Source organism: Bactrocera oleae, chromosome 2 (assembly GCF_042242935.1).
Source record: "Bactrocera oleae isolate idBacOlea1 chromosome 2, idBacOlea1, whole genome shotgun sequence".
Classification (NCBI taxonomy): domain Eukaryota; kingdom Metazoa; phylum Arthropoda; class Insecta; order Diptera; family Tephritidae; genus Bactrocera; species Bactrocera oleae.
In genome coordinates this window covers 53,002,162-53,029,036 of record NC_091536.1, presented here as the reverse complement: position 1 = coordinate 53,029,036, position 26,875 = coordinate 53,002,162, and the positions used below count along the sequence as shown (strand labels likewise).

At 33.4% G+C, this 26,875-nt stretch overlaps 1 protein-coding gene across 6 annotated transcripts in view; it reads left to right on the top strand.

Moving 5' to 3' along the window:
* Dscam3 (Down syndrome cell adhesion molecule 3) overlaps positions 1-26,875 on the top strand; it is a 188,613-nt gene that overhangs the window by 36,232 nt on the left and 125,506 nt on the right. For all 6 annotated transcript variants that reach the window (XR_011398063.1, XM_070113166.1, XM_036365031.2 and 3 more), the window contains exon 4: positions 20,999-21,141. Coding sequence is in view for 5 of the 6 variants with exons in the window: in XM_070113166.1 (XP_069969267.1) it covers positions 20,999-21,141 (143 nt within the window). In the remaining variant the exon portion in view is untranslated. The remainder of the gene's footprint in view (positions 1-20,998; positions 21,142-26,875) is intronic.

Below are 26,875 nucleotides of genomic sequence, written 5' to 3'. Positions count from 1 at the left end.
AACCCTTCAAGCATCTAGGTACCGAATATGTGGATCACAGTACCCATAGTTGACTTTTTACCGAAAATATAGGTCAATGTGTGAGATATATAATATAATTGAGTTTTCCTTTCCTGATAATAGTATGTCTGTATGTCAAAAATGGATCGAATCGGGTCAATACTTCCATATGCTTAACATAAATATTTTTGAATTTCCGGGTGACTTTATACCGCATATATCGGCCAATATGTGACTTATCTCAATGAAAATTAGAGAACGTGTTTTACTTATAACTTTGTGCCATATAACTAATATCAAAAATTTTCATACATCTGGCTAAACGATGGTATGTGAGGCTGGACTGCAAACCGGTTTTGAACCGAACCCCAAACCAAACCCCTTTTATTTTAAAATGCGAAAACCGAACCGGCAACGACTCGAAAAAAAATGGTTCGATTCGGTTCAAAATGAAAATCCCCAATAAGCATTTTTAAGTTAAACAATACACGAAGGACTTAAAAATGCAACCCTTATGATCAGATCCCACAAATTTGCAAAAATTCAATGCCATGCGATGTCATTTTTCATTGTAAATAATCGCATCTTTGTTCTCTTTATTTTTGAAATGAGTGTGAATCCAGTACATAAAAGCTTTTATTTTTACAAATCTTACTATACAAGTAAGTACGATATATACCTACATTGCAAATTTAAAATTAAAGAAAAGCATACAGCAAATTTGGCGAGGCACATACAAAGAAAGCTCCCTGATAATTCAGAGAAGATCGTTAGCGAAATTTCGAAAAAGAAATACCAAAAGCACTGTACAGACGAGTTAAAATCCGGTGGTCTGTCTGTCCATCTATCCGTCAGCCCGTTTTGAGTAAAAATTGAGATATCGCAATGAAACTTCGTACACATGTTTCTTGGCAAAAAAGTAAGGATGAGTTCGTAGATTGGCGTAATCGGATCACCACGCCTACAAAACGCCACTAAACGAAAACCTATAAAGAGCAATAACCAGGCACTAAATTAAGATATATATTTGTAATTTGGCGCAGGTGATCGCAGAAGCAAGTGGCCCATGTGGGCCAAAAGTTTTAAACGAACCGAACCGTGGTTCAAAGATACTCATAAACCGGTTTTTAAACAGGTATAAGTATTTTCTGAGTAGTTCGATCCACTGAACCGAACCCCATCGACTTTTGTAGTGGTTTGCAGCCCTGATGTGAGGCACCCCTAATATGCTTTTGTTCACCTAACAGTTGCTTGTGTCACCTAAAATTAATCGATTTTGAAATATCGTGCTAGCAATAACTTAACTAAAAATTTAGGTATCTTAATGAAATTTGGTACAGGAGTTTCTTGGCAAAAAAGTGAGGACGAATTCATAGATGGACGTAAGTGGACCACTGCCACGCCCATAAAACACCATAAATCGAAAACCCAATTTTTGCCATAACTAAGCCGCAAATTAAGGTATAAAAGCGTAATTTGGTACAACGAATCGTAATAGCGAGGGGCACCTGTGGTTTGAAAATTGTTTTAAAATAGAACGTGGCCCCGCCCCTATTAGGTTTAATATATATTTCTCCTAAACTGTTGAAGCTACCCAAATTTGCACAGGACATTTCATTTCGACACTTCTTGCGACAGCATGAAAATAGTTGAAATCGGATAGTAACCACACATATTCCCCATATAACAGTTTTGTTAAAAACTAATAAAACTGCGATAAATCTGTAGCAAAATGTGTAAGAAACACAGAAGGGCTTTATAAAAGTAGGTGTCAAAATTGGATAATGGGCGTGGCACCGCCCATATTTAGATGAAATCGCATATGTATCACCGAATCAACTCCATCAAATTCAACTAAATTTAGTATATAAGATTATTTTGACATGCCCATGTAACAGTGCGAAAACTTTTACTACTTCCCATATAACATAACTTTAAATTCCTTCTGATTTTTTCACTTTCAAGTATACAAATCAAGCAGTTATTAATCAGGGGTGTTGCAGCATCTGATAATTGTCGGAATCAGAATTGAAACCGGTAAAAAATGTAGTAGGTGTCATGAATTCAGATATTACTGGTTTGACTTTCGAAACAGAAATTGTATCGGTTTTGGATGTCACGGAAAACTTGGTAGACATGTTTTTTGGTACCGTAAGACGGTTGGTATTGCAGATGGTCGTAATCGGACCACTGCCGCGCCCATAAAACGCCATTAATCAAAAACAAATAAATTGCTATAACGAAGCTACAAAACTGTTATTTGGTATTTGATGAGTTCAAAAATTCAATGGAGATTGTACATTATTTCCTAAAAGCATTTTAAACTATTTAAACCATTTAAACTATTTTCAAGTGACATTATATTCTTAATCAACTAATTTCTAGTGCAACTTTGAGGTTTGAGTTGAGACTTCAGATGGACTCATTGCTTTTCCTTCCTCCTCTTGTATGTAATATATCTAAGACAGAGTTTGCCTAGCGATATTTATATGTAAAATGGTTTAGTCGATCCATAAGATATGTTGCGATACTCTGCTAACTCTCTGATGCCAAGACGATGATTTTCAAACACTTCAGTGTTTTCCTCTTTAACAGAAGTGGATGGACCATGAGGCAATCTTTCGATGACTTCACGAGTTTCATTAAATGTTTTGTGCATCTCAAATACTTGTTTTCGTGATAAAGTATATTCCCCAAAACACTTTTGCAACATTTATACCAATTCGGTAGCCGTCATTCCATTGAAAACACAAAATTGAAGTAAAATTTTTTTTGCATGGTAAAAATCGTCAGACAAACCGTACGGCTGACATACTTCCTTCAGTTTTACCAACCTCGTAGGGTTCAGGAGGTAAGTTGGTGGTCTGATTGGTTTTTGGACAAATTTTTTCTTACAATTGATTGAAATTTTAAGGGATCTAGTACTCGTATTGTAAATACTCACGTAAAAAATATTATTATTTTTAAAATATTATACTTGATAAGTGTTTCTTTAAAAACTATCTATAAAAACCTTTAGTAAGTCGGGACGAATATTTAGATCACTTTGATGAGCTTCCTTATGATAAATTAAAGTGTCACAACATAAGAATATAGTGATTACTAACATAAAGCGGAGTGTGTAAAGTATAGTACAAACCACAATTATTTTAAGCGACGATGACTTTCAGAAAAAAATCCACAATTTCAAACAAATATTCTAAAAGCGCTGAGATTTCAATGCACAAATTTGCAAAAAATTGACAAAGAAATAAAAAATGATACTATATTCAAACACACATAGATAAATGCAGAACATGTAAAAGTCCTTCTTGTGCGTGCGTGATTCAGACAAAAGTTTGAAATCTTAAGCGATACTCTCCAGAGGATAGGTGGATACCATACAGTCATCGCTACTTTGCTCGCCGCATTGCAACACAAATAAACTCTAAAAGCTAAGGAGTTTTTTTGCTATAAAAAAATTGCTGCTATGAAGTTGTAGGAACAGAGATTTACAGCGTGAATGTGCTGAGCATTTACGCTTAGGAATCATAAATAAAAAGTAAACGGCAGCGGAAGGGTGAGTGGTGAAGAGAGAACGAGTACGAGAAACATGTCAAAATCAATGTTGAGGTTTTGATATTGCGGTATGACATAAAAAATGCGATAAAAAGTTAAAGATGCACAAAGGCAAGACATACACACATAAATTCACACTCGACGCGTAGTTATAAAACGAACTGCTTAGTTTTCTTATAAATAATAAGAACAAATTTGAAAAAGAGAAAAAAATAAATAAATTGCCGGCGAGAAAGAAAAAGCAACATTCATTTGACAGAAAACATGAATAACCGACAATACAACACAATGAACCGGTTGCATAAATGTGGCTGAGGCTGAGGGTTAGGCCCGGGCGACCGCGGACGGGATATGCAGCGATGCTATGTACCTATACATGTGGATTGTTACTTGCAGCATGCCTGCTCACACACTCCACAGATATGTATGAATGTTTGAAATTTTAAAGAGAGGGTTTGAGGATTCGCGATTCATGCCTGCAGAATGTATGTGGTTATGAGGGGAAGAATCTCTTCGTTGGCGTAAAAATGTGTAGTTGAAATGTCGAGTATATGATTGGAAGTGTGTGGTGGGGTTAAATGATTTATGCTGTCATGGCTATTAAGAACATTAAAACGTCACCAATGTATATGTTGGCTGTCTGACTCAAACTTAATCTGACTGAAGAGAAAGGGAGGAGAAGAACGGGGAACGCTTTGATAAACGTTGTTGCATATAGGTTCAGGGATGGTGTCTGTATTCTAAAGTGTTTTTGACAGCTTTTGACGAAGATACTCACAAATGAGTATAAAATCTTGTTTATGCTTGTGTTGTAATGTAGACATTGACTGTTGAAAGTAAAAATACTACACTCAGCAGTAATTTGTTCCAGCTTTGTAAAGATCTTGCCCAGAATTATACACATACATAAGTATATTTAGAATTACATAGTTCGACCTCACTTAGGAATTTGTGCTTGCGAGCTTCAGCTTCATCTCGATACCTTAGAATTTGGTGTAGAAGACTGGACTATTCGAATGGCCAAACGTCCATAGATTTGGGACATCTCGGATTTGACTACACCACGACCTGAACTCGAAAAATTTATGGCGGCTGTGTGATAAAATCAGGTCTAGTTATTTTCGAGAGTTCCTATTTGTGAACCTCAACCTCTTAAACTTACGAAATCGCTACTTAACTTTCATCCAGTAAGAACCCAGTGATGTACTTACCTATATGTATATAATATATTTTTAATACTGTTTTTATACTCTCGCAACATTTTGCAACAAGATAACGGTTGTTTGAAACACATTAAACTAATCGAGATAGTGATCACGATGACGGACGACCGTCCGTCTGTCTGTGCAAGTGATAACTTGAGTAAAAATTATGATAGCATATCATATCTCGGTACATGCGTTCATTGGCACACTGTGGAAGTTGGTATTGCAGATTGGTGAACTCGGACTATTACCACGCCCGGGCGCGCTCGTAAATGGCGTTGATAGAAAATGTATAAAAAGCTATAACTAAACCGCCAAAAAGGGACAACACTATAATTAGATACAGATATCGAAATACAGAGAAGCATTTGGGACTTAAAAAGTTTCAAAAAGTGGATGCGGTTCCTTCCTAGTAATTCATATCTCACAAACCAAAAAAAGCAAAACCAATCGAACTTGCTATGAAAATCACTATCACTATAGTGGTACCAAGTTTTGGTGCACAACATTATCCGCATCCACAAAATTCCATTAAACAAAAGTATATAAAGTACCATAACTAAGCACTAAATTAAGACACAAAACTTTAATTTCGCGGGATCCCAGTGGTGAAGGACACCTACTCGTACTTGTATGCTTGAATGCTTTGAGAGATATATACATTAAACCTATAAGAAGGCGGGGCCATACCCACTTTCTAAAATTTTCAAACCGCAGGTGACTTCATTATTGCGATTCGTTGTGCCAAATTACAGCTTTGTTTCTTAATTACACGTTTCTAAGTTTCATCACGATGTCTTAATATTTACTTAAGTTACAGCTTGCAAAGACAGACGGACGGACGGACAGACAGACATACGGATTTCAACTCGTCTCATCATCCTGATCATTTATATTTATGTATATAAACCTATGCCTATCTCAATTAGTTTTAGGTAATACAAACAACCGTTAGGCGAACAAAACTATTATACTCTGGGGCAACATGTTTTAAGAATATAAAAATGGCCCAAATCGAACCACAACCACACCTACTTCACATATAACCCAATATTAAATTCCAATTAAGTTTTTAACTTTACAGTATACAAATTAAGCACCAGTGAAGATGCCGGGGTAAAACTTTGCACAAATTGTGTCTTTATGATATGGTAACTCGAGTCTAAAATTGGTTATAATCGGATCATATTTGTTCAAGCCCCAAGATACCGAATATGTAGACCTCAGTTAATATATAAGATAAAAATCAAAATTACGCCAACGTATGATCATGGATATATTATAGTTTAATGCAGGAAATGAAAGAAATTGGTCAACGAATTTCCCCAGCTACCACATATTATATATGTGCATATAATGATTTTCGTTAGTTTACCAGACTTTATGCCGCATAGTCGGTCAGAGTGTGTGTTATCTTCATAAAATTGCATGGAAACATGTTTTCGAATATACTTGAGTAATGTCGAAAGACCAAAATTCACCCGATATAATTATTTCCGAATTTCTTTCTGACTTTAAGCCGTTTGTGTTGGTGACTATCTGTGAAATTTTAATGTTTTCATGAACATAATGTGATTTAGCGCTAAATATAAATGAAATCGGTATATTCCGTGGTTTTAGGTCTTTTTTCCCTCATATACCCAATATATTAAATTGAATCTCTTTAGTGAGTTATTTCACATATAACTCATTTGAGTTAATTAGTTTGATTTAAGTACGAATATCTCTGATATGGAACAAAATATAGTAATTAAGCTTAATGCGTCTGCGATCTTAATATAATTTATTATTATACCAAATTTGATTGTAATCCTTACACCCTTACATCAAATAATAACTGTTAAATTCTTTCGCAGCAACCCTTAATATAAAGGGTGACCCATTTCGAGGTTTCCTACTTCTTTAAAGAAAAAAAATAGTTAAAGTAAAAGCAGAATCAAGTGTTGCGATTTCAAACTACAAAAAATTTAACTTAATAAATATTTTAATTATCGGAAATGCAAACTAAACACAAATTCTCCAATGCAGTTGCAAGCAATTCAACAACTTAACAGCAAACGCAAACTCAGCGAATTGTAATATAGCGAAGGTGCAGAATAGTAAAAGCTTAATAAAACTTTTTCAAAAAGTAATTTTTTTTGGAAAAATCAAAGGACTAAAACCAAAAAAATCAGTGTAATTTCTGAGATATTCCTTCTAAGAACCGTACGTCAGCCGAAATAGCTGCAAGATAAGAGTTTTATAATAAACCTACAACAACAATAACAGTAGCAGTAGCAGTAAGGGCAACAACAATAACAACAGCAGCAACAACAACAGAAGGGTACTGACCAACACATACATAAAATAGGTTTGCACAGCCAACAATACAAAAATCGATATTAATATATAAATTAAAGTTAAGTACAATAAAATATAAAAATACATACACCTATACCAAATGTAAAGAACATCAGATTCATCATACAAAACCATTTTTCTAAAAAAAAATTATTTTATATGTTGTGGTTTGTATTGCAAGCTTAAAAAAATTAAAAAAACAAATTGCTGCTGTTTTGAAGGTAAAATAAAAACTCCCAGTAAGGAAAATAATGGCAGACCAAATAGAGCTTCTAACTCGATACATAGCATCTTTAACGCAGATAACTGCGCAAAATGTAGCAATTATGCAAAGAGTCGAAAAGGACTTAAAATATTTAGCTCCTTTCGAAGGGAATGTAAAAAAATTGCCATCCTTCATTGAAGCTATTGACAGAGTACGAAGGGACTATGTAGGACAGGAAGAAATAGTTTTTAGAGTGATCTATCACTTAAAAATTGGTGGTTCAGCAAAAAAATTTTTGCAAACAAATGATGATCACGAAAGAAATTTCGCTACTGAGAATAAACAGAATAGCGGAAATCAGTAAAAGAGTAAACGAAATCATAGATGGTATAACAGAATAAAGTGCATTAAACGAAAATGGTGACACTATGAGCGAAAATTTTTTGGGGATGCTAAGAAGCTAGGTAAATAATAGACAATATTTACAAACAAGGGAACCAGAGCCCTTGGACGTGGACACAATGAGTAGAAGAGGTCATCCACAAGAATCAAACATGAACGAGGAGTTTTTTACAAACTAGCCTCAGAATCTTGGGAAAGTAAAATTATATTACAATAATATTAATACTTTTTCTGAAACAATTTTATGCTTTACTCGACTCAGGCTCAACCATAAGCATAATAAAAAAATCTAGTTTTGACAAATATAAGATAGCGTTGCTTGAAAGTAAAAGTACTATGGTGAATACTTTAAACGGAATAATTGAAACGCCAAATATTAAGGTAAAGAGCCCTTGTACAAAATAGAAAATTATTTTATTTTAAAAAATGTAAAAACAATTGATGTTCCATTCCATATGAAGACGATGCAGGATTTAAAATCAAATGAGAAAAGGGAAATTGAAAAATATATATTATTATATAGATAATTAAGGAATTCGGAAACACAGGCTAGGAGTTGATTATAGGAGATTTAATGTAACTGCAGACGATAAGAATCATCTACCAAATATCGAAGGAATCTTGGATAAATTGGGCACAGTACTTTAGCACAATAGATTTAGCCAAAGGTCACCACCAGATTTTAATGGCAGAAAGGGACATCGAGAAACAGCTTATGTTACTGCGGCCGAACATATATGAATACGTTCGAATGCCTTTTTGTTGAAAAATGCCCCAGCTACGTTTCAAAGATTTATAAACGACATATTGAGAGAATACATAAATAAAATATGTGTCGTATATTCAGACGACATACTAATTTTTTCAACTTCATTAGAAGAGCATATAAGCTCATTGAGAAAAATATTTTTAAAATTACAAGAAAACAAATTAAAAACAAGTAAGGAAGGGCTAAGTTCGGATGTAACCGAACATTTTATACTCTCGCATAGTAGAAAGTGAAAAAATCAGATGGAATTTAAAATGATGTTATATGAAAAGTAGGCGTGGTTGCAATCCGATTTCGCCTATTTTCGCACTATGACATAGAAACATGAAAAAAACGTTATGCACCGAATTTTGTTGAAATCGGTTAAGCAGATCTCAAGATACGGGTTTTCACCTAAAAGTGGGCTGTGCCACGCCCACTGTCTAATTTTGAACGCGGTTCCTATAAAGTCATCTTATACCATCCCAGAGATAAAATTTAATGGCTCTGGCGTGTTTAGTGCTTGATTTATCGCGCTTTTAGTAGTTTTTAACAGTACCGTTATATGGGGAGTGGGCGGAGTTGCCACCTGATTTCCATTTTTTTCACACCGTCAATAGAAGTGCTAAAAACATTTGCTTCCAGTAAATTTTGTTATTATAGCATAAGCGGTTTAGGAGATATGCACATTAAACCTATTAGAGGGGGGACCACGCCCACTTAAAAAAAATTTAACGGCAGATGCCCCTCCCTAATGTGATCCTGTGTATTAAATAACTTGTCTTGTATCTTATTGCGGAGCTTAGTTGTGGCAATTATTTGTTTTTGATTAATGGCGTTTTGTAGGCGTGGCAGTGGTCCGATTACGCCCATCTGCAATTTTTACTCAATTTAGAGCTTGCACGGACGGACGGACGGACAGACAGTCACCCGGATTTCAACTCGTCTCTTCATCCTGATCATTTATATATATATATAACCCTATATCTAACTCGATTAGTTTTAGGTGATACAAACAACCGTTAGGTGAACAAAACTATTATACTCTGTAGCAACAGGTTGCGAGAGTATAAAAATAGAGGCAGATAAATGCAGATTTCTTAAAAGAGAAACAAAACACACATTAACAAAAGAAGACACCAAGCCTAATCCAGATAAAATTGTAGCATTTCGAAAACTACCAAAACCAAAACCTGAAAAACAATTGAAAGGATTTTTAGGAGCAACAGGATATTACAGAAACTACATGAAAGATTATTCAAAAATAGCTTATCCCATTATAAAATATTTGAAACACAATACATTGAAAGCTTTGAGAACTTAAAGTCATTAATTTCATCTCAGCCAATTCTAAAACTCCCAGAGTATGATAAAGAACTCAGTATCACAACTGATGCTAGTGACTATGCCATTCGAGCAATACTTTCACAGCAAGGTCAACCAGTGTTTTACATTTCAGGAACACTAAATAAAGCCTAGCAAAAATACTCGACTACGGATACAGAATTTTTAGCAGTAATTTTTTAATCACATATTTTCGACCATATATGTGTATATAGCAATAAAGTTAAAATAATCACAGATCACTGTCCAATCTTGTTAATAAATATAAGGGAAAGGGATTTTCTCAACGTCATCAGAGGTGGTTATTGATATTGCAGGAATACAACTTTGAAATTGAATACGTAAATTGAAAAAATTATGTTGTAGATTTCTTGAGTCGAATTGAGAACTCATCAAAAATTAAAGAAGGTAACGACAATGAATCAAACCGGGAATTGTCAGAAACAATTCATGCAACAGATGAAGAACTGCTTGAGCACTTCCCAATTAAAGAATAAATTGTAAATTAAAACAAAATTCAAATTATATTGACACATAGCCCAAAAGCTCAGATGCAAGGAATCCATGGAGGAAATATAATTGAAATAAACCCAATGGATGAAGAAGAAGAGAACAAGGAAACCTTAAAAACATGTATAAAAAGAAGTGGAGTAGTGGGAATATTTTCATAAGTGTCTGAAGCAGACTAAAATACAGAAATTACTCATTGAAATGTTTGCTCAGGATAGGAGTTTAAATTTTGTAAAATACACAAAAAGAGCCTGAGAAATAAAAGAAGAAGAGAACTCCGACCAATAAAAATGAAATAATTCATATAGACATATTCGATTTCAACAAACAATCATTTGTTACAGCGATTGATAAGTCAACCAAATTTGCAGCAGCTTACAGAATAACAGATAGAAACTGGAGAGCTAAAAAGACAATAATTATAGAACATTTTGCAAAATTCGGTAAACCTTAGAAAATTATTATGGATAATGAATTTAGAGCAGAACAATTAATACAATATTTAATGCCGAAAAATTTTCTCCAAGGGACGCCAAAGAAAACATTTGTACTCATATCAAAACAGAGAAGAATACATGGAAAACAGAGAAACAGGGCAGATTAAAAACTACAAAAGAGTACGGCATAAAGATCAACCATATTACCGAATTAATCTACTGCAAAATGTTCATCCCGCAAATATAAAAAGACCAATGAAATTGGCTTATATAAAAAACCTAAACGAGAAAGATGATGTTGCATTTAGTTAAAGAAAATTTAATGGGGATAATAACACTTGAAAAAAATATTTTATTACATAATTTTTGTTGTACCCCAGTGGGTACGGGGTTGTCCAAGAATACACCCATGGTAAGTGATGCCTGTCGTAAGAGGCGACTCAAATAAAATCCAAAGAAGTAATAAATAATAAAAGAAAAGAGGCTTAATAAATATTGGGGGAACAGCCTATAAATTGATGTTTGGAGTTATGGATGATGACGACAGGCAAGACGTTGTGGACCATTTGAAAATTATTGAAGAAAATAGTCATAATGCTATTGTAAACTTAAATAAACAAATAGAAATTAAGGAACATTTAAATAGATCATAAAGCCTTTTAAAAGATAATATAGAATCAGATAAGGAAAAAATAATAGAAACTCTAAAAAAAAAATGTTTATATAAATACCAAATGAGAAAACTCTTACATTTCTTCATATTCATCTTCGTCCCAAATGCTGCAATTTTGCATGTTTACATACCCATTGAGCCAGAAATGGGCCCCATCGCTGAAATAAATTTGGCTCGAAAACGTTGGATCTTCTTGAAACTTTTCAAAAGCCTATAAAGCGAAGCGATGTCGTTTGGGAAGCGGCTTCAGTTCTTGCACAAGCTGTATTTTGTACGCTTTCAATATAAGATCTCGACGTGAAATGCGCCAAGTCGTTCCATACGTCAGTCCGAGTTTCTGCGAACAGCGCCGAATCGACTCTCCACGGTCTTCGTGTACACTCTTAGCTACGGCCGCAGGACGTGGTCTATTCGGTCGAATATTATCCAATAATGAATGCTGGGTATCAAGATGGGTGATGGTGTTGCGAATAGTACCCTCAGTAGGTCGACCATAAGTTAAGCGAATTATATATTTGTGAATGGTAACTGTGGATCTTCAGGAACAAACACTGAACTAAAAACACAACTGGTTTCTTCTATTTAGGAAATAAGACTGCCTCTCCCATCAGATCAACAACTCGAGCTTGCTGCTATGTCCGGCTGTACCGCACATTCCAGCAAGCTCAAAATATGCTGAGTTTGCTGTTTGGAGCACGTATTGCCGGATCATGCGATGTGGTGCAGTGCATGCCGTCTTTATACATAATTCCCCCAAAGCCACTCTGAGAAGTATCCTGACTTCTTTTATTTATAATTTTAAAACTTACATTTTTATTTATTTTTCTTAAGATGAGAATAACAATAGTTATACTTATTAATGTAATGATAATTACGGTGGCGTAATGCCATAAGATACATTCCTATGATATTTTAACTCTTCTATTTTCTTGATGTTTTTAAAATTATTTAGTACAATATAATCAAAGCTTATTTTTGTTTCATAAGTTTGGTTCAACATCCTCACAGGATGTACAAGTTTCTCAATGAATTTGGTTTTGTTGTTACTAAAACTTTCTTGATTAATTTTTTTTACAATTTGCGAAATTTATTTTATAATTATTTTGCCATTTGAAGTTTCTTTCATCACAAGTCTGAATGAGGCTTTCAATATGTGCATTCTTTGTGATTAAGGTGTCATCACTTATTTCTTGAATTAGTGAATATATTGTAGTTTATTATACATAAATTCACAATCATCAGAAAAGATACAATTCTATCTCAGCTTGAATTTTATAAATACAATATTTTTCTTATACTTATTTATTATTACAATTAATTTATCTTCTTGATTTATTTGCAAGTTTTGTTTATTTGGTAATGTCGTAATTAATTTTACATTTTCTTTAAATACATTGGGCCGTTAATTAGCATTTTTTTATGTTCCACTATTATGTACTATTATGCTCAAATTCTCATCCTCCTCTTCGGGGCCTAACTTCTCTGCTTTAGCTAATTTAAGTGGCCTCTTTATGTTTGCTACATTAATGTTTTGCAGGGGGGTAATACGGTTCGTCGGGGTGGATATACGGTTCGTCCTTATGTCGTACACGTTTGTAGTTTTTTATTGGGCCTGACGATCTTAGTTCTTCGTAGTCCTCTCTGTACCTACTTCTTTCTTGTATTGTGTGTTGTTTCAATTCCTGTTAGTTTTGCTACAATACAATAAATAAATGTATTTTGTATATTTAAAAATTCGTATTTTAAACCTCTCGTAAAAGTATGCTTGAAATTATTTTAATGACATAATTTAAATTAATATAAGTTTATAAAAGTATGCTTCGAATCTAAAAAATTCACTTGCCGCTTTTAGTATAGTCAATGCTCACTACGCTACTGTTCTTTTTCGTTATTGCCCTTACTGCTATTGTTGCTTGCTGCTACTGCTGTTGTTACTACTGTTGTAGGTTTATTATAAAACTTGCTGTTATTTCGACTGGCGTACGGTTTTCAGCAGGAAAATCTCAGGAATCGCATTGGTTTGTTTTTTGTTTTATAAATACAAGTATATCACTTTGTAAACGATTGTGTTCAGTCCTTTGAATTTTCCAAATAAAACTGAAAAAGTTTGAAAAAGTTCTATTAAGCTTTCACTTTTCTGCGCTATATAACATTTTGCATTGTTGAATTGATATTGATATTTAAAATAATTATTAAGTAAAATTTTTTTGTAGTTTAAAATCACAGCACCTGATTCTGCTTTTCTTTTAACTGCTTTGATTGTGAACTGAAACGAGGAACGTCGACACTTATATTTGTGAATAGTAACTGTGGATCTTTAGGAACAAACACTGAACTAAAAAGCCAACTAATTTCTTCTCTTTAGCAAATAAGACTGCCTCTTCCATCAACAACTCGAGCTTGCTGCTATGTCCGGCTGTACCGCACATTCCAGCAAGCTCAAAATATGCTGCGTCTGCTCTTTGGGTCACATATTGGCGGGTCACATCATGCGATGTAGTGCAGTACATGCCGTCGTTATACATAACTCGCGCGAAACACATTCTTTACAGAACGCAAATTTTCGTAATAAAGTTAAACGATTGTTAACATTGTTTAAACGTAAGTCTTTCTATGAAATGCCAAACAATACCAAACAAAAATAACATAACAGCTTGACATGACTCAAAAGGCCAAGGTTTGACTCTTGCGAGACTATAAAACTTAGCCTTTCCGTACTTGTTTTAATATAGAGTTTTACCAACAATAGAAAGTTTTTCACCGGATTGGTTCTTTGAAATATGTGAGATTATAAAATATGTCCTTGTACCCGAACTTAGCCTTTACTTTTATGCTATGTATAAATTATCGGTCATTGTGTGAAATGGTTTGGTTAATCTACATGTTCAAAAAATGAGTGTACCTATTGTTCGGTTCGACGTTTTTAACGCTTTGGCTAAAAAAAGATAAACATTTATTCAAAGAAGTGTCAAGCACCCGCAAAAGATGCATGTTTATGTATGCTTCTCTGCTCATGGTTTCAGTGTTTTGAGGTGCTTCACAGAAAGCCTAAAGATGTCAGGCTATACAAGTACAACCCGGGAGACTGAAGCAAGTATTGAAGAAATGTCAGCTATAACAGAAAAATATACTCTGTTTAATTACAGCATTTCGTAAAAATGCGACCCACACTTTGGAAAACGAAACCCTAATTTTTTGGACGCACTGTTATATGGTGAAAATCTTGCTTGTTGAGATAACCCTTCCTCTCAGAGTTTAATTTTTAATTTTCCTTGCAAAGGGAAAGATTGTCAGGTTAGTACATTTTTATAATTTCATAATAATAATGTTGAATTTGAACATTTTGCAAAGTTTAAATTTTAAAGTGTTTTCCCCTATTTTTTTACAAAAAAAATATTATATTTTTTTCCCATCTTACATAATAGGACGTCTTAGGAGCCTAATTCTAACCGAATTCGGTGCGTAGCGCAACCCTGACATTTTAAGTGATATTGTGAAAATGTGTGAAATCGAACCGCCTACTACCCATATATAAAAATTTTAATTCCATCTAAATCTCTCATTTACAGAATATTAATTGAGAGCCAATGACTTTATCTAAGTAAAACTTTGCTCAAATTGTGCTTTTGAGATACGCAGTTTCACGTCTAAAAATTTTCGAAATCGGACGATAAATTTTCTTGCTGTCATATACGAATGTTTGGACCCCCATTAATATGGCTGTCTACCGAAATTATCGGTCAGCCATTGAGACACAGGTTGGAGGAAAAGTTGGTTGGTCTCACCAAAAAATAGCACTAATAGCTCTTATTTTTTTATTTTCTCAAGTTGGTACATCTGTTTCAATAAAAACTGGATCAAAAAAAAATTTCTCAGCATAATTTGGAGCGTTTTAAGTAGAATAGAACCGATTCCTTGCGTCGTTTTATAACTATGGATGAGAGAGATGAGATCTAACACGATAATCCTAAATTGAAACAAGAGCGTTTACAGTTGACCAAAGCTGGTTGTTCAGCTCCAAACCAGGTGAAGTCACAACGATCAGCAAAGAAGGTTATCGCATCAGTTTTTTGGGATGCAAAAGGAATTTTGTTGATTGATTATCTCCAGAACGGTAAAACAATCAACTCTGAATATTATTGCAGTCGTTTGGATTAGCAGGATGAAAAAATTCGTTAGAAAAGACCTGGTTTACAGCACAAAAAAATTAATTTTCATTAAGACAATGCACTTGCTCACAAAGGTGTTTTAACAATGACAAAATTCAACAACTTAAAAACCGAATTGCTTGAATATCCACCGTATTCAGCAGATTTAACTCTCAGCGACTACTACCTCTTCAGAAACCTGAAACAATTCCTTTGTGGAAAGCGTTTTTCGTCGAATGAAGAAGCTTTGCAGCCGTAGACGGGTATTTTGCAGAGCTTCCGGAAAGTCATTAAAGGGATGGCATAAAACTATTGGAGGATCATGGGAATACATAAGTGTATTGAAGTTAAGGGAGATTATATTGAATAAAAAAATATACATATTTCGTACAAAAAACAGTATTTTTTCATTTCGAGCTCACAAACTTTTCAACCAACCAGTATATTAATGAAGTTCAGAGGTCATCGTTTCCTGGTAATAGTGTGCCACGATGTCAAATATAAAGGTCGATAGTTCCTCTGGCCCCCATATAGATATATAGATATTTATCTAGCAACCATATACCTAATACAGTTATTTTCGGATTTCATTTCGATTTAAACATTTTATTAAGGTGTCTATAGGAGATTTTTTAATGATATTAAGTATTTTCTTAACCACTAGTTGCATATGATTAAAGTCGGCTTAAACCACACCTCCTAATATAATTATACTCTGGCAACATGTTACTACAGAGTTCACCTAACGGTTGTTTGTATCACCTAAAACTAATCGAGTTAGATATAGGGTTATGTATATGCAAATAATCAGGATGAAGCGACAAGTTGAAATCCGGGTGACTGTCTGTCCGTCCGTCCGTCCGTACAAACTGTAACTTGAGTAAAAATTGAGATATCTTTATGAAACTTTGTACACTGGTTTCTTGGTACCGTAAGACGGTTGGTATTGCAGATGGGCGTAATCGGACCACTGCCACGTCCACAAAACGCCATTAATCAAAAACAAATAAATTGCCATAACTAAGCTCCACAGTAAGATACAAAACTGTTATTTGATACACAGGATCAGATTAGGGAAGGACATCTGCAGTTTAAAATTTTTGCTTAAAGTGGGCGTGGTCCCTTTCCCAATAAGTCTTATGTGCATTTCTCCTAAACCGCTAAAGTTATAATAACAAAATTCACGGAAAGGAGTTTGACGCGATTGAATTATGAACACTCCGGTGTTGAACCGACCAACTTTATTTTTTTGAAGCGCGGCCGAAGGCCACCAGTGCGGAAAAGAGTTGGTGGTTGGATCGGGTGACAACCCCGCCCAATCCCCATATAACGGTACTGTTGAAAACTACTAAGAGGGCGATAAATCAAGCAATAAACACGACAGAGACATTAAATTTTAATCGCTTAACCGATTTCAACCAAATTCGGAACACACCATTCTTTTCATATTTCTATGTTATGGTGCGAAAATCGGCGAAATGGAATTACAACCACGCCTATTTCCCATGTAACACCTTTTTAAATTCCATCTGATTCTTTCACTTTCCACTATGCAAATCAAGCAACAATTATTGTATTGGGATAAAACTTTGCGTGAATAATGCGTTTAAAGTATGCCACCTTGGGACAAAAAATCTAAATCGAACTAAAACTGTTCAAGCCCTTTGGTACTGAATATATGGATTCCAGTGCCTATAGTTGAACCGAAAATACCGGTCAATGTGTAACATATATAATTTAAATTTATAGATTAAATAAATAAATGAAACTCTAGATAATAGTATGATTTTGTGTCAAAAATGGGTTGAACCGGATTAGTACTTCCTTTAATATAAAATTTTGCCAACACTTGAAGTAATTTCCCAGGCTTTGATCCTTGCAAGTTGCCCGAACTTAGAACTGCCTTACTTGTTTTGTATAATAATTGTTCAGACTGGACCATTAAACATTTGGGTGCCATTCAAACTTACTGATCAAAATTCAGATAAAGATCTTGGCTTAAAAGAAATATCAGAACGTTTTCAGGTGGATACAACCGAATAACCTCACAAGAAATATTCTAATGGTGTTAAACCAGGACTTCTTGGAGGCCATTTAATGTCACAATTTATTAAAATTATCGAGTGGATGTTGTCAAAATCAACTTCTTTCAATTGCGGCCATGAAAAGTTGGTTATCATCAATCTATACCGCTCTCCATTGACAGTAACGGTGTTACCAGATTCATTTTGAAAGAAGTTTGAACCGATTTTTCCACCAGACTAAAAGCCACACCAATTTGTTAATTTAGGTGAATGTAATGGTTGTTCATGAATAATATGTGCATTTTCTTCGCATCAGAATCGACAGTTTTGTTTATTTACTGCACCACTCAGATGAAAGTGAGCCTCATCAGAGAAGATAGTTTTCTTAAACTCTCATCGTTTTCAAGTTGTTAGACGGCAAAATTAGCAAATTCAACACGTTTGCGGTGATACCATGTCTTCAGTTATAGAGTGAGAACAATTTCATTATCTATATCTGAGGATACGTGTTGAAATCCTCGTGACTGTCTGTCCGTTCGTCCGTCCGTCTGTGCAAGCTGTAATTTGAGTAAAAATTGCGATTTCTTGATGAGACTTGATATACACTTTTCTCGACACCGTAAAACGGTTGGTATTGTAGATGGGCGTAATCGAACCATGACTATGCCCTCAAAACGCCATTAATCTAGTAGTTATAAATAGCCATATCTAAGCTCCACAATAAGATAAAGCTCTAATGGGTTTAATGCACATACTTGTATCTCCTAAGCCGCTAAAGCTATAATAACCAATTTTACACAGGGCAAATATATTTAGCACCCTACAGTGTGAAAATGGGTGAAATGCGATAAATCTATGAATAAATGCGTCTGAGGCACAAGATCTCGAGATGGTACAAGAGGGCTTTTGTAAAGCCGTTGTCAAAATTGGACTTTGCGCGTAGCACCGCCCACATGTAGGTGAAAACCCATACCTCAGGACTAACGCGACCGATTTCAACCAAATTTGTTAAGAATTATTATTCTGATATTTTAATGTTGCAGTACAGAGTATCGGACTACAACCATTCCTACTTTTCATATAACACAATTTTTAATTTCATCAGATTCGTTCGCATTCCAAAAAAATGAATACTATTCAAGTTCCTAGATACCGAATATGTGGACCCCAATCCTAATAGATAAATTTTCGAAATTCCGGCTGAGTTCATACCACATATACGAGTATCAGATATTATGTAAGTTATCTTATTTACTTAAATTGAGTGAGCGTGTTTTTCTCCTATCAGTACATCTGTGTGCCTAAAATGAATAAAAACGTGTGACAACCAGTCCTGGCTCCTGTATAACTAATATCAGAATTTTCAAACATCGGGGTAACTTTACTCTTTATATTATATGTTGTTGATGCTATGTGAGGTACCTTAATGAAACTCAGGGAGTTAACAATATGTAGTAATGCCAAAAATATCGTAGATTAAATTGGGTTAACACTACACCTATCTTCCATATGCCTAATAAAAGATTTTCAAACCTCCGGTTAGCCTTATACCGTATATAATATCAATATGTAAGATATTTTAGCAAAATTAACTGAACGTATAATATAAAATATGTCAAATTATATTGTACCACATATAATAATGTCCGTTATCGTAACAAACCTTATTATATTAATGGTTTAGCGCGAAACATGAATGGAGTTGGTATACCCCTTGGTCTTAATCTCATGTCCCTAATATTATCAATTCCGATCTTCCGGTTTACAAGTACAAGTACACAACATATTAAATGACCTATAATATAACTTAATAAATACAAAATGTGAATGTAATTCATTCACGATTTCGTCAAATAATGAAAGTTGAACTATTTCGCAAGATTTTTTCCTTACTTTGGAGTTATGTCAACAGCTGACGATATTTCCCCTGCTTTGTTCATTATAAGTTGCAAGAGTAGAAAGGGTTCGGTTACACCCGAACTTAGCCCTTTTTACTTGTTAAGCAGAAATTCGTGCATAACCAAATATAAAATGGTTTAGTAAATTGCTTCCAGATATATGATAATGTGGGTATTTAAATATTTTTTGCAATAGATAAATGTAGCGTAAAAGCATTTGGAATTACTGTGAAAGTGTTTGTGTGAGTTAATGAAACACACTTCTATTTGGATATCATCAAAAATGTATATTCAATAATCTAGCAGTGTGATATCATGCATTAATATACTTTCGTCACATGTTGCTGCAGAATATATTAGTTTTATTCATTTAATAGGACCCTCCGGGTGACTCCACGTCCATTCAAGTGTTAACCTGAATAAAATGTGAGGTATCGCGATAAAACTTAATACACTTGTTCTTTGGCACCCACTTAACTGACACTGACATTAAACCGCTAATGTTGTTCAATAAGAGTGTTATTTCAGCGATAAGAAATGTATATGTTTTCTTAGATACAATGAAATTTAGGGTTCAATATGAATGAATTCGTTATAGACCGTGGTCGAAGTCCCTTAGCTCTAATATATTGATTTCCGTTTCTCTGGTTGACCTTTTCTCTACATATTAAATGTCGTAACTTTGGTTGAGATTATATCGCATATATTAAATCTGTTGGGTTAATTAGGTTAATTTTTATACATATACATATCTCGGTGATGAAGCAAAATATAGTATTGAAACTAAGTGAGTTTCCTGTAATCCTTCTTCTGAATGTTGGATTCTTTCGCAACATTTACTTAATATATATATAACTTAATAACTTTTCTCCGGACATGTTCCATTAGTGGACAGCTCTTTTTTCTATGCGATTTTAGCAGTCAAAGTTGTTTTTCATTTTAAGTAGAAACGACTTCTGTGGCTGTTTATATATTCATAAACTTCGATGACAATACAAAATACTGTCACCAAGGTTGTCTTAGATAGCAAGGTTTATGAGGAAATATCTTTATTTAATTTATAATATTTTAGATAATTAAACAATTTATTTCGAGAAAGAAGGAAAGACAGCAAAGCTCCGATCTGTACTCATTTAACAGATTAAAAAATTGAGCTTTACAATTACCTCCGTTTCTAAAAACTTAAAACACAAAATAGCATAAGTATAGAATTGTTCCTATTAAAAAGTTTGAATTAAAAAAAAATGAAAATACGCTAATAATATTATGCTGTTTTAAAATGTTTCCTATTCCCATTTTGGTTAAAATTGCATTTTCACTAACAGCAGATAATCTGCGTATGTGTGCAAATGTTAAGAGCGTTAATAAGAACATTTCCTCGCGCTTAATGTAGCCACTTATTCGCGCATATCCACATACACTTTCTGTTACAAATACACCAAGGAAACAAAAATTTACTACATTTTTAATTTGTTTGCCAATGTTGTTGTTATTGTTGTCTTGCAGAAAAATTACTGGTAATGGCACATTATATTTCCCACCGTTTTTGGCGCAATACTATCGCACAGACGTGCACGAGACGATATATCGCTGTCGAGCAGCCAATGAAGCCGGCACTGTGTTGAGCCGGAACGTGCAGGTGCAAGCAGGTGAGTGCAAGAACTTTTGACAAAATGTACAACTCTCATACATAAGTATCCATGTGTACAAGAATATCTATGTTGTATATAAAAGCTCTGCTTTAAGCTAAATAGGTTTTGAAGTTTGAAGGAAGATAGAGAGCATTGTTAGAGACGGACAGGATGTGATGAAATTAAACTTATACGGCTGCAGACTTAAAAAAATATTTATCAAAATATTTCGTTCAGCCTTTTACATTTTTAAGTTGTCGAATTACTTACGTGGTGGAAGTAGTCCAAGTACCATATACTAATGGCTAAATCAAGTTCAGTGGACTATTTATTTGTACTTCAATTATTAGCATATACTACAACATTGCTAGCTAGTTTGGCTTCGTTGTCTTTCTGGTATGTGGGCAGTTGATGGGTTAACGCCTAGGCCGATGAGGCCCGGGTCTAGGGCAGGTTTACAAATAATGAATTTAAAAAATAATTGAATAAACATTTAAATTATACATTTTTCACCGGATTGAAAACTAAAAAAGAAAAATTTAAACCTATAATAATTAAGAATAAAAAACAAAATTGTTTTTAAATTAATATTTTTCCGCGTTTGCGCACTTGATTCAAATAAAAAAAATAAAATTATCAATTTTAAATCATAATCCCAAACATCAGGATTAAAAAATGAAAATTAATTTCTAATACACATTTTTTTAATTCAAAAATTCCCAAATTTCAGAACATCAAAATTTTAGAGCCAAAGAAATATACCCAACATTTATTTTAAAAAGTGGCATACATGTTTTTCTTTGTGAATTTATAGAAGATTTTCTACGGACTATTTATAATTAATTTTTCCGTGGACCTTTCAATTCGTGGGTGCAATATTAATAAGTTGATATTTCAATAATAGTCTTTAACGAATAATCTTTTAAAAGAAAATTAAAAAGAAACATTCCAATTGATGATAAATGAAATACTAAATAGCTATTTACTTTTGTATCTTTGATAAGATTACTCTTACATATGTATATAAAGCATTTGAAACTATTTATTGGTTTCTATACTCTCGCAAAATGTTGCCTCCGAGTATAATAGTTTTGTTAACTGTACGGTTGTTTGTGTCACCTAAAACTAATCGAGATATATCTGGATATAATTTTAGTAAAACTTGAGTAATCGCGTAATCGCATAATAGCTTCGACCACAAAACACCATGTTCGAAAACCATAGTACCATAGCTAAGCTCCACATTAAGACAACACAGTATTTTGGTACAGCGCCTAGCATTATGTAGCGGCATCTGTGGTGAAAATGTTAAAATGGGTTAAGTGTACATATCTCACAAGCCACCAGAATTATATCAATCAAATTTGCTCAGGATTTTTTTTTCAAAATGAACTCCCTATTTAACGGTTGTCTTGAAAAGTACTGAATGTACGATAATTCACTAAGTAAATACGTCAGAAGCATTACATTTCACAGCGAAGATGGTTCGGAATGTCTTTTTTCTACTTCATCTTCAGATGACACAAGGTTTTATAGAAAAACGTAGTTAAATTACATGTGCGTACTTTAATTGAGTGACAGAAAGGTACATAATTCTTTAATCAATCACGCGTCCAACTCTCCGCCACCTGATATTGTTGCTCGCTTGTATTTTTTCAGTACAAAAAAATTATCAAAATTGTGCGCACGAGTTAAGGAACGTATTATTTATAACATTATATCACCAAAATATCCTAAGCAAACAAACATCAAAACAGCCTTACGTTTCAGTAAACAATATATATCAAAACAACCTCGTCTTTGAACGAAGATAATGTATCAAAACAACATTAAATAAAATACATCAAAACAGACTAATCTTAAAACAAAGCAAATGTTTAAATATACACAAAAAACAAGTATTTAACCGATTTTATACTCTCGCAAAAACAAACATTTGAGAAAAAAATATTAATAAAGACTGCCCGATTTATTATTTATTTTATTATATGAATTTCAAATCTACTGTATTGTATATCGTATACATTGACCGATATATTCAGTAAAAAGTCAACTGTAGACACTGGGCTTCGCATATTCAGGGCTTCAACAGTTTTGGTACGATTTAAACAATTTTTGGTCACAAGGTGGCATACTTCAAACGCATTATTCAGACAAAGTTTTACCCCGAGACAAAAATTGGTACTTGGTTTGCATAGTGGAAAGTGAAAGAATCAGATGGAATTTAAAATGGTGTTATATGGGAAATATCTCGCAACCTGTTGCTACAGAGTATAATAGTTTTGTTCACCTAACGGTTGTTTGTATCACCTAAAACTAATCGAGTTAGATATAGGGTTATATATACATAAATGATCAGGATGAAGAGACGAGTTGGAATCCGGGTGACTGTCTGTCCGTCCGTGCAAGCTCTAACTTGAGTAAAAATTGAGATATCTTTATGAAACTTGGTAGACATGTTTCTTGGTACCGTGAGACGGTTGGTATTGCAGATGGGCGTAATCGGACCACTGCCACGCCCACAAAACGCCATTAATCAAAAACCAACAAATTGCCATAACTAAGCTCCGCAATAAGAGTTAAACATTTTTTTTAAAGTGGGCGTGGTCACGCCCTAATAGATTTAATGTGCATATCTCCTAAACCGCTAATGTTATAATAACCAAATTCACTGGAAGCAAATGTTTTTAGAACCTCTACCTACAGTGTGAAAAAAGTTGAAATCGGATAGCAACTCCGCCCACTCTCCATATAACGGTACTGTTAAAAACTACTAAAAGCGCGATAAATCAAGCACTAAACACGCCAGATACATTAAATTTTATCTATGGATGGTATGAAATGACTTTATAGGAACCGCGTTCAAAATTAGACAGTGGGCGTGGCACCGCCCACTTTTAGGTGAAAACCCATATCTTGAGATCTGCTTAACCGATTTCAGCAAAATTCAGTGCATAACGTTCTATTCATATTTCTATGTTATAGTGCGAAAATGGGCGAAATCGGACTACAACCACGCCTATTTCCCATATAACACCATTTTCAATTCCATCTGATTCTTTCACTTTCCACTATGCATATCAAGCAACAATGATTATATCTGGGTAAAACTTTGCGTGAATAATACGTTTAAAGTATGCCACCTTGTGACCAAAAATTGTCTAAATCGAACCAAAACTGTTCAAGCCCCTAAGTACTAAATATGTGGACCCCAGTGCCTATAGTTGACCTTCTACCGAGAATATCACTTCCTTACTTGTTTTAATTTAAATTCGTCGGCTTGTTTATAACAATGAAATTCTTATATTCAGTCGGCATTAGATTGTAATATTTCATAGCTACATAATACGAATTTTTACTATATACTGTTTTGTTGACTTTACATTACTTTTTTATGCCTTGACCTTCCCTTATAGTTGATGTTGAATTACATTTCTGTAAGCACATTTTTAAGGTCTTACTTTCCATGATTTGTTTTAATTTATGAATTATGAATTCGAAATATCTGACTTTTTTAATTACATCTTTTACATGCATATCCCATTTCATTAGGTAATCGATGTTTATTCCTACATTCTTATAATTGTTCACTCTTTTTATTTCTTTGTTGTTTATATTTAATATTAATTTATCTGGGATATTACGTTTATTACCACAGAAAGTTATATATACTGTTTTATCAACGTTCATAGTTAGTTGATTATTTCTTAGCCATTTACAAACATTTGATAATTATCTTGGTTTTAACATCATCCCAGTTTTTCTCAGTACATAAAATAGCAGTGTCGTCCGCATATGAAATTATTGACCCTCTTTCTATATATTTAAATATATCATTATTACACAATACAAAAAAAAAGTGGACCTAGGATTGTACCTTGAGGCACACTTATTTTTATATACCTATTTATCGCTACTTACACTATCTCTATATCTAGTTACTTGAGTTCTTTCACTCAGATAATCTTTTATTAAGTCAAGTGCTATCCATCTTATACCATACTTTTCTAATTTATCTATTAGTATCTTGTGGTTCACTGTTTCGAACGCTTTGGCTAGGTCTAGGAAAGCTATGGCAGTTTTATTATATTTATACAAATTTTCATATATGTAACTAGTAATATAAGAGTGTGCATCTGATGTACTTTTGTTCTTTAGGAAACCATATTGCCTATCTGAGAAAATATTGCACTTCTCCATTAAATCGTATATTCTTTTATGTATCAGCTTTTCAAACAATTTAGCTATATTAGATATCAAAGACATCGGTCTATAGTTACTTGGATTATCCTTTTTACCTGTTTCAAAAATCAGTACTATCAGCGCTGATTTCAGAGCTTTTGGCAAAATTCCTTTAGAAATACATAGATTAAAAATATATTCGAGAGGCTGGCTAACTTAGTGATCTAAGTTTTTTGTTATCTTAGTACTAATCTTATCTCTTCCACCCGCTTTGTCTTTCATTTTATTTATAGCTTTTAAGATTTCATACTCAGTTATCGGTTGTATAAAGATCGATTTACTATTATGTGGAATGCCATTTGACGCATTGTTTATTATCATTTTATCTAACCCCTTATTATTAGCTAATTTGATACCTACTTCACTAAAAAATTCATTCAATGTATTTGCAATATCTTCTGTAGTCGTTACTATTTTATCGCTTACATTTAGACATTCAATTTTAGTTTAATTTTTTTCATTTCTACTTAACTTTATATTTAAGTATTGCCATAGTTTTTTGCTATTATTTATATTTGAACTTTATTTAATTATATTTTAGCACATTTAATGACTTTGTTTAGCATTTTACAATATTGATTATATTCCTTTTTAGTATTTACATTATTTTTATTTAACTTCCTTATATTATATAAAGTTTCTTTTTTATATCAAGATATAATGATTCCCTTAGTTATCCAGTTATTTCTTGGAATATCGTCTTTCTTTTTATTCTTGCCGCTATTTTTTACTATAGCTTTATTTGTTAAATTCTTTATTTCATGTATCAATGTTTCCAAAGCTTGATTTGTATCCTGTATTTCTAATATATTTGTCAAATCAGTACTATGACTCAGTGTATTTAGTTTTTTATAATCTATAGTCTTCTTGTAATTAGTTTTTCTTTTTTCGCTTTTCAAATCTATTGATATCAGGATTGGATAATGGTCTGTAAAGATATTCGTGTATGTATAAGATTTTATACTCATTATTGACGATTTAACAAATATATTGTCAATACAGGAGCCTTCCATGTTTTTAGAATTAGGTCTGGTAATTCCACTAAAGCAAGGAATATAGCCTGCTTCTAATAGATTTGTTAAAAAATGTAGTAGAATTATTATGATTTCAGTATATCAATATTAAAATCTCCAACTATACAGTGGTATTAAATTTTTTTACAACGGACTAAATAATTGTAGAAATCTTTAATACAATTTTCTTTAGTTATATCATGACTTCTGTATAATCCTGAGATTTTAATATATGAATCGTTTACAGTTTGAATAGTAGTTGTTAGTATTTTACAGGATCCTATCTCCTCTGTCTTAGTTTCTTGTATCAGAGACGATTTTACGTAGATAACCCCTCCATTGGCTTTGTTGATACTTCCTTTATTATAATATGTATTTAAATGATGCTAGAGTTCCATGTTTCAGAGCATGCAATTACATTTGGTTTATTACCCATATTTTTAATCAACACTTCAACATTACTATGGTTAGATTATAAAGCTCTGACATTTAGTTGT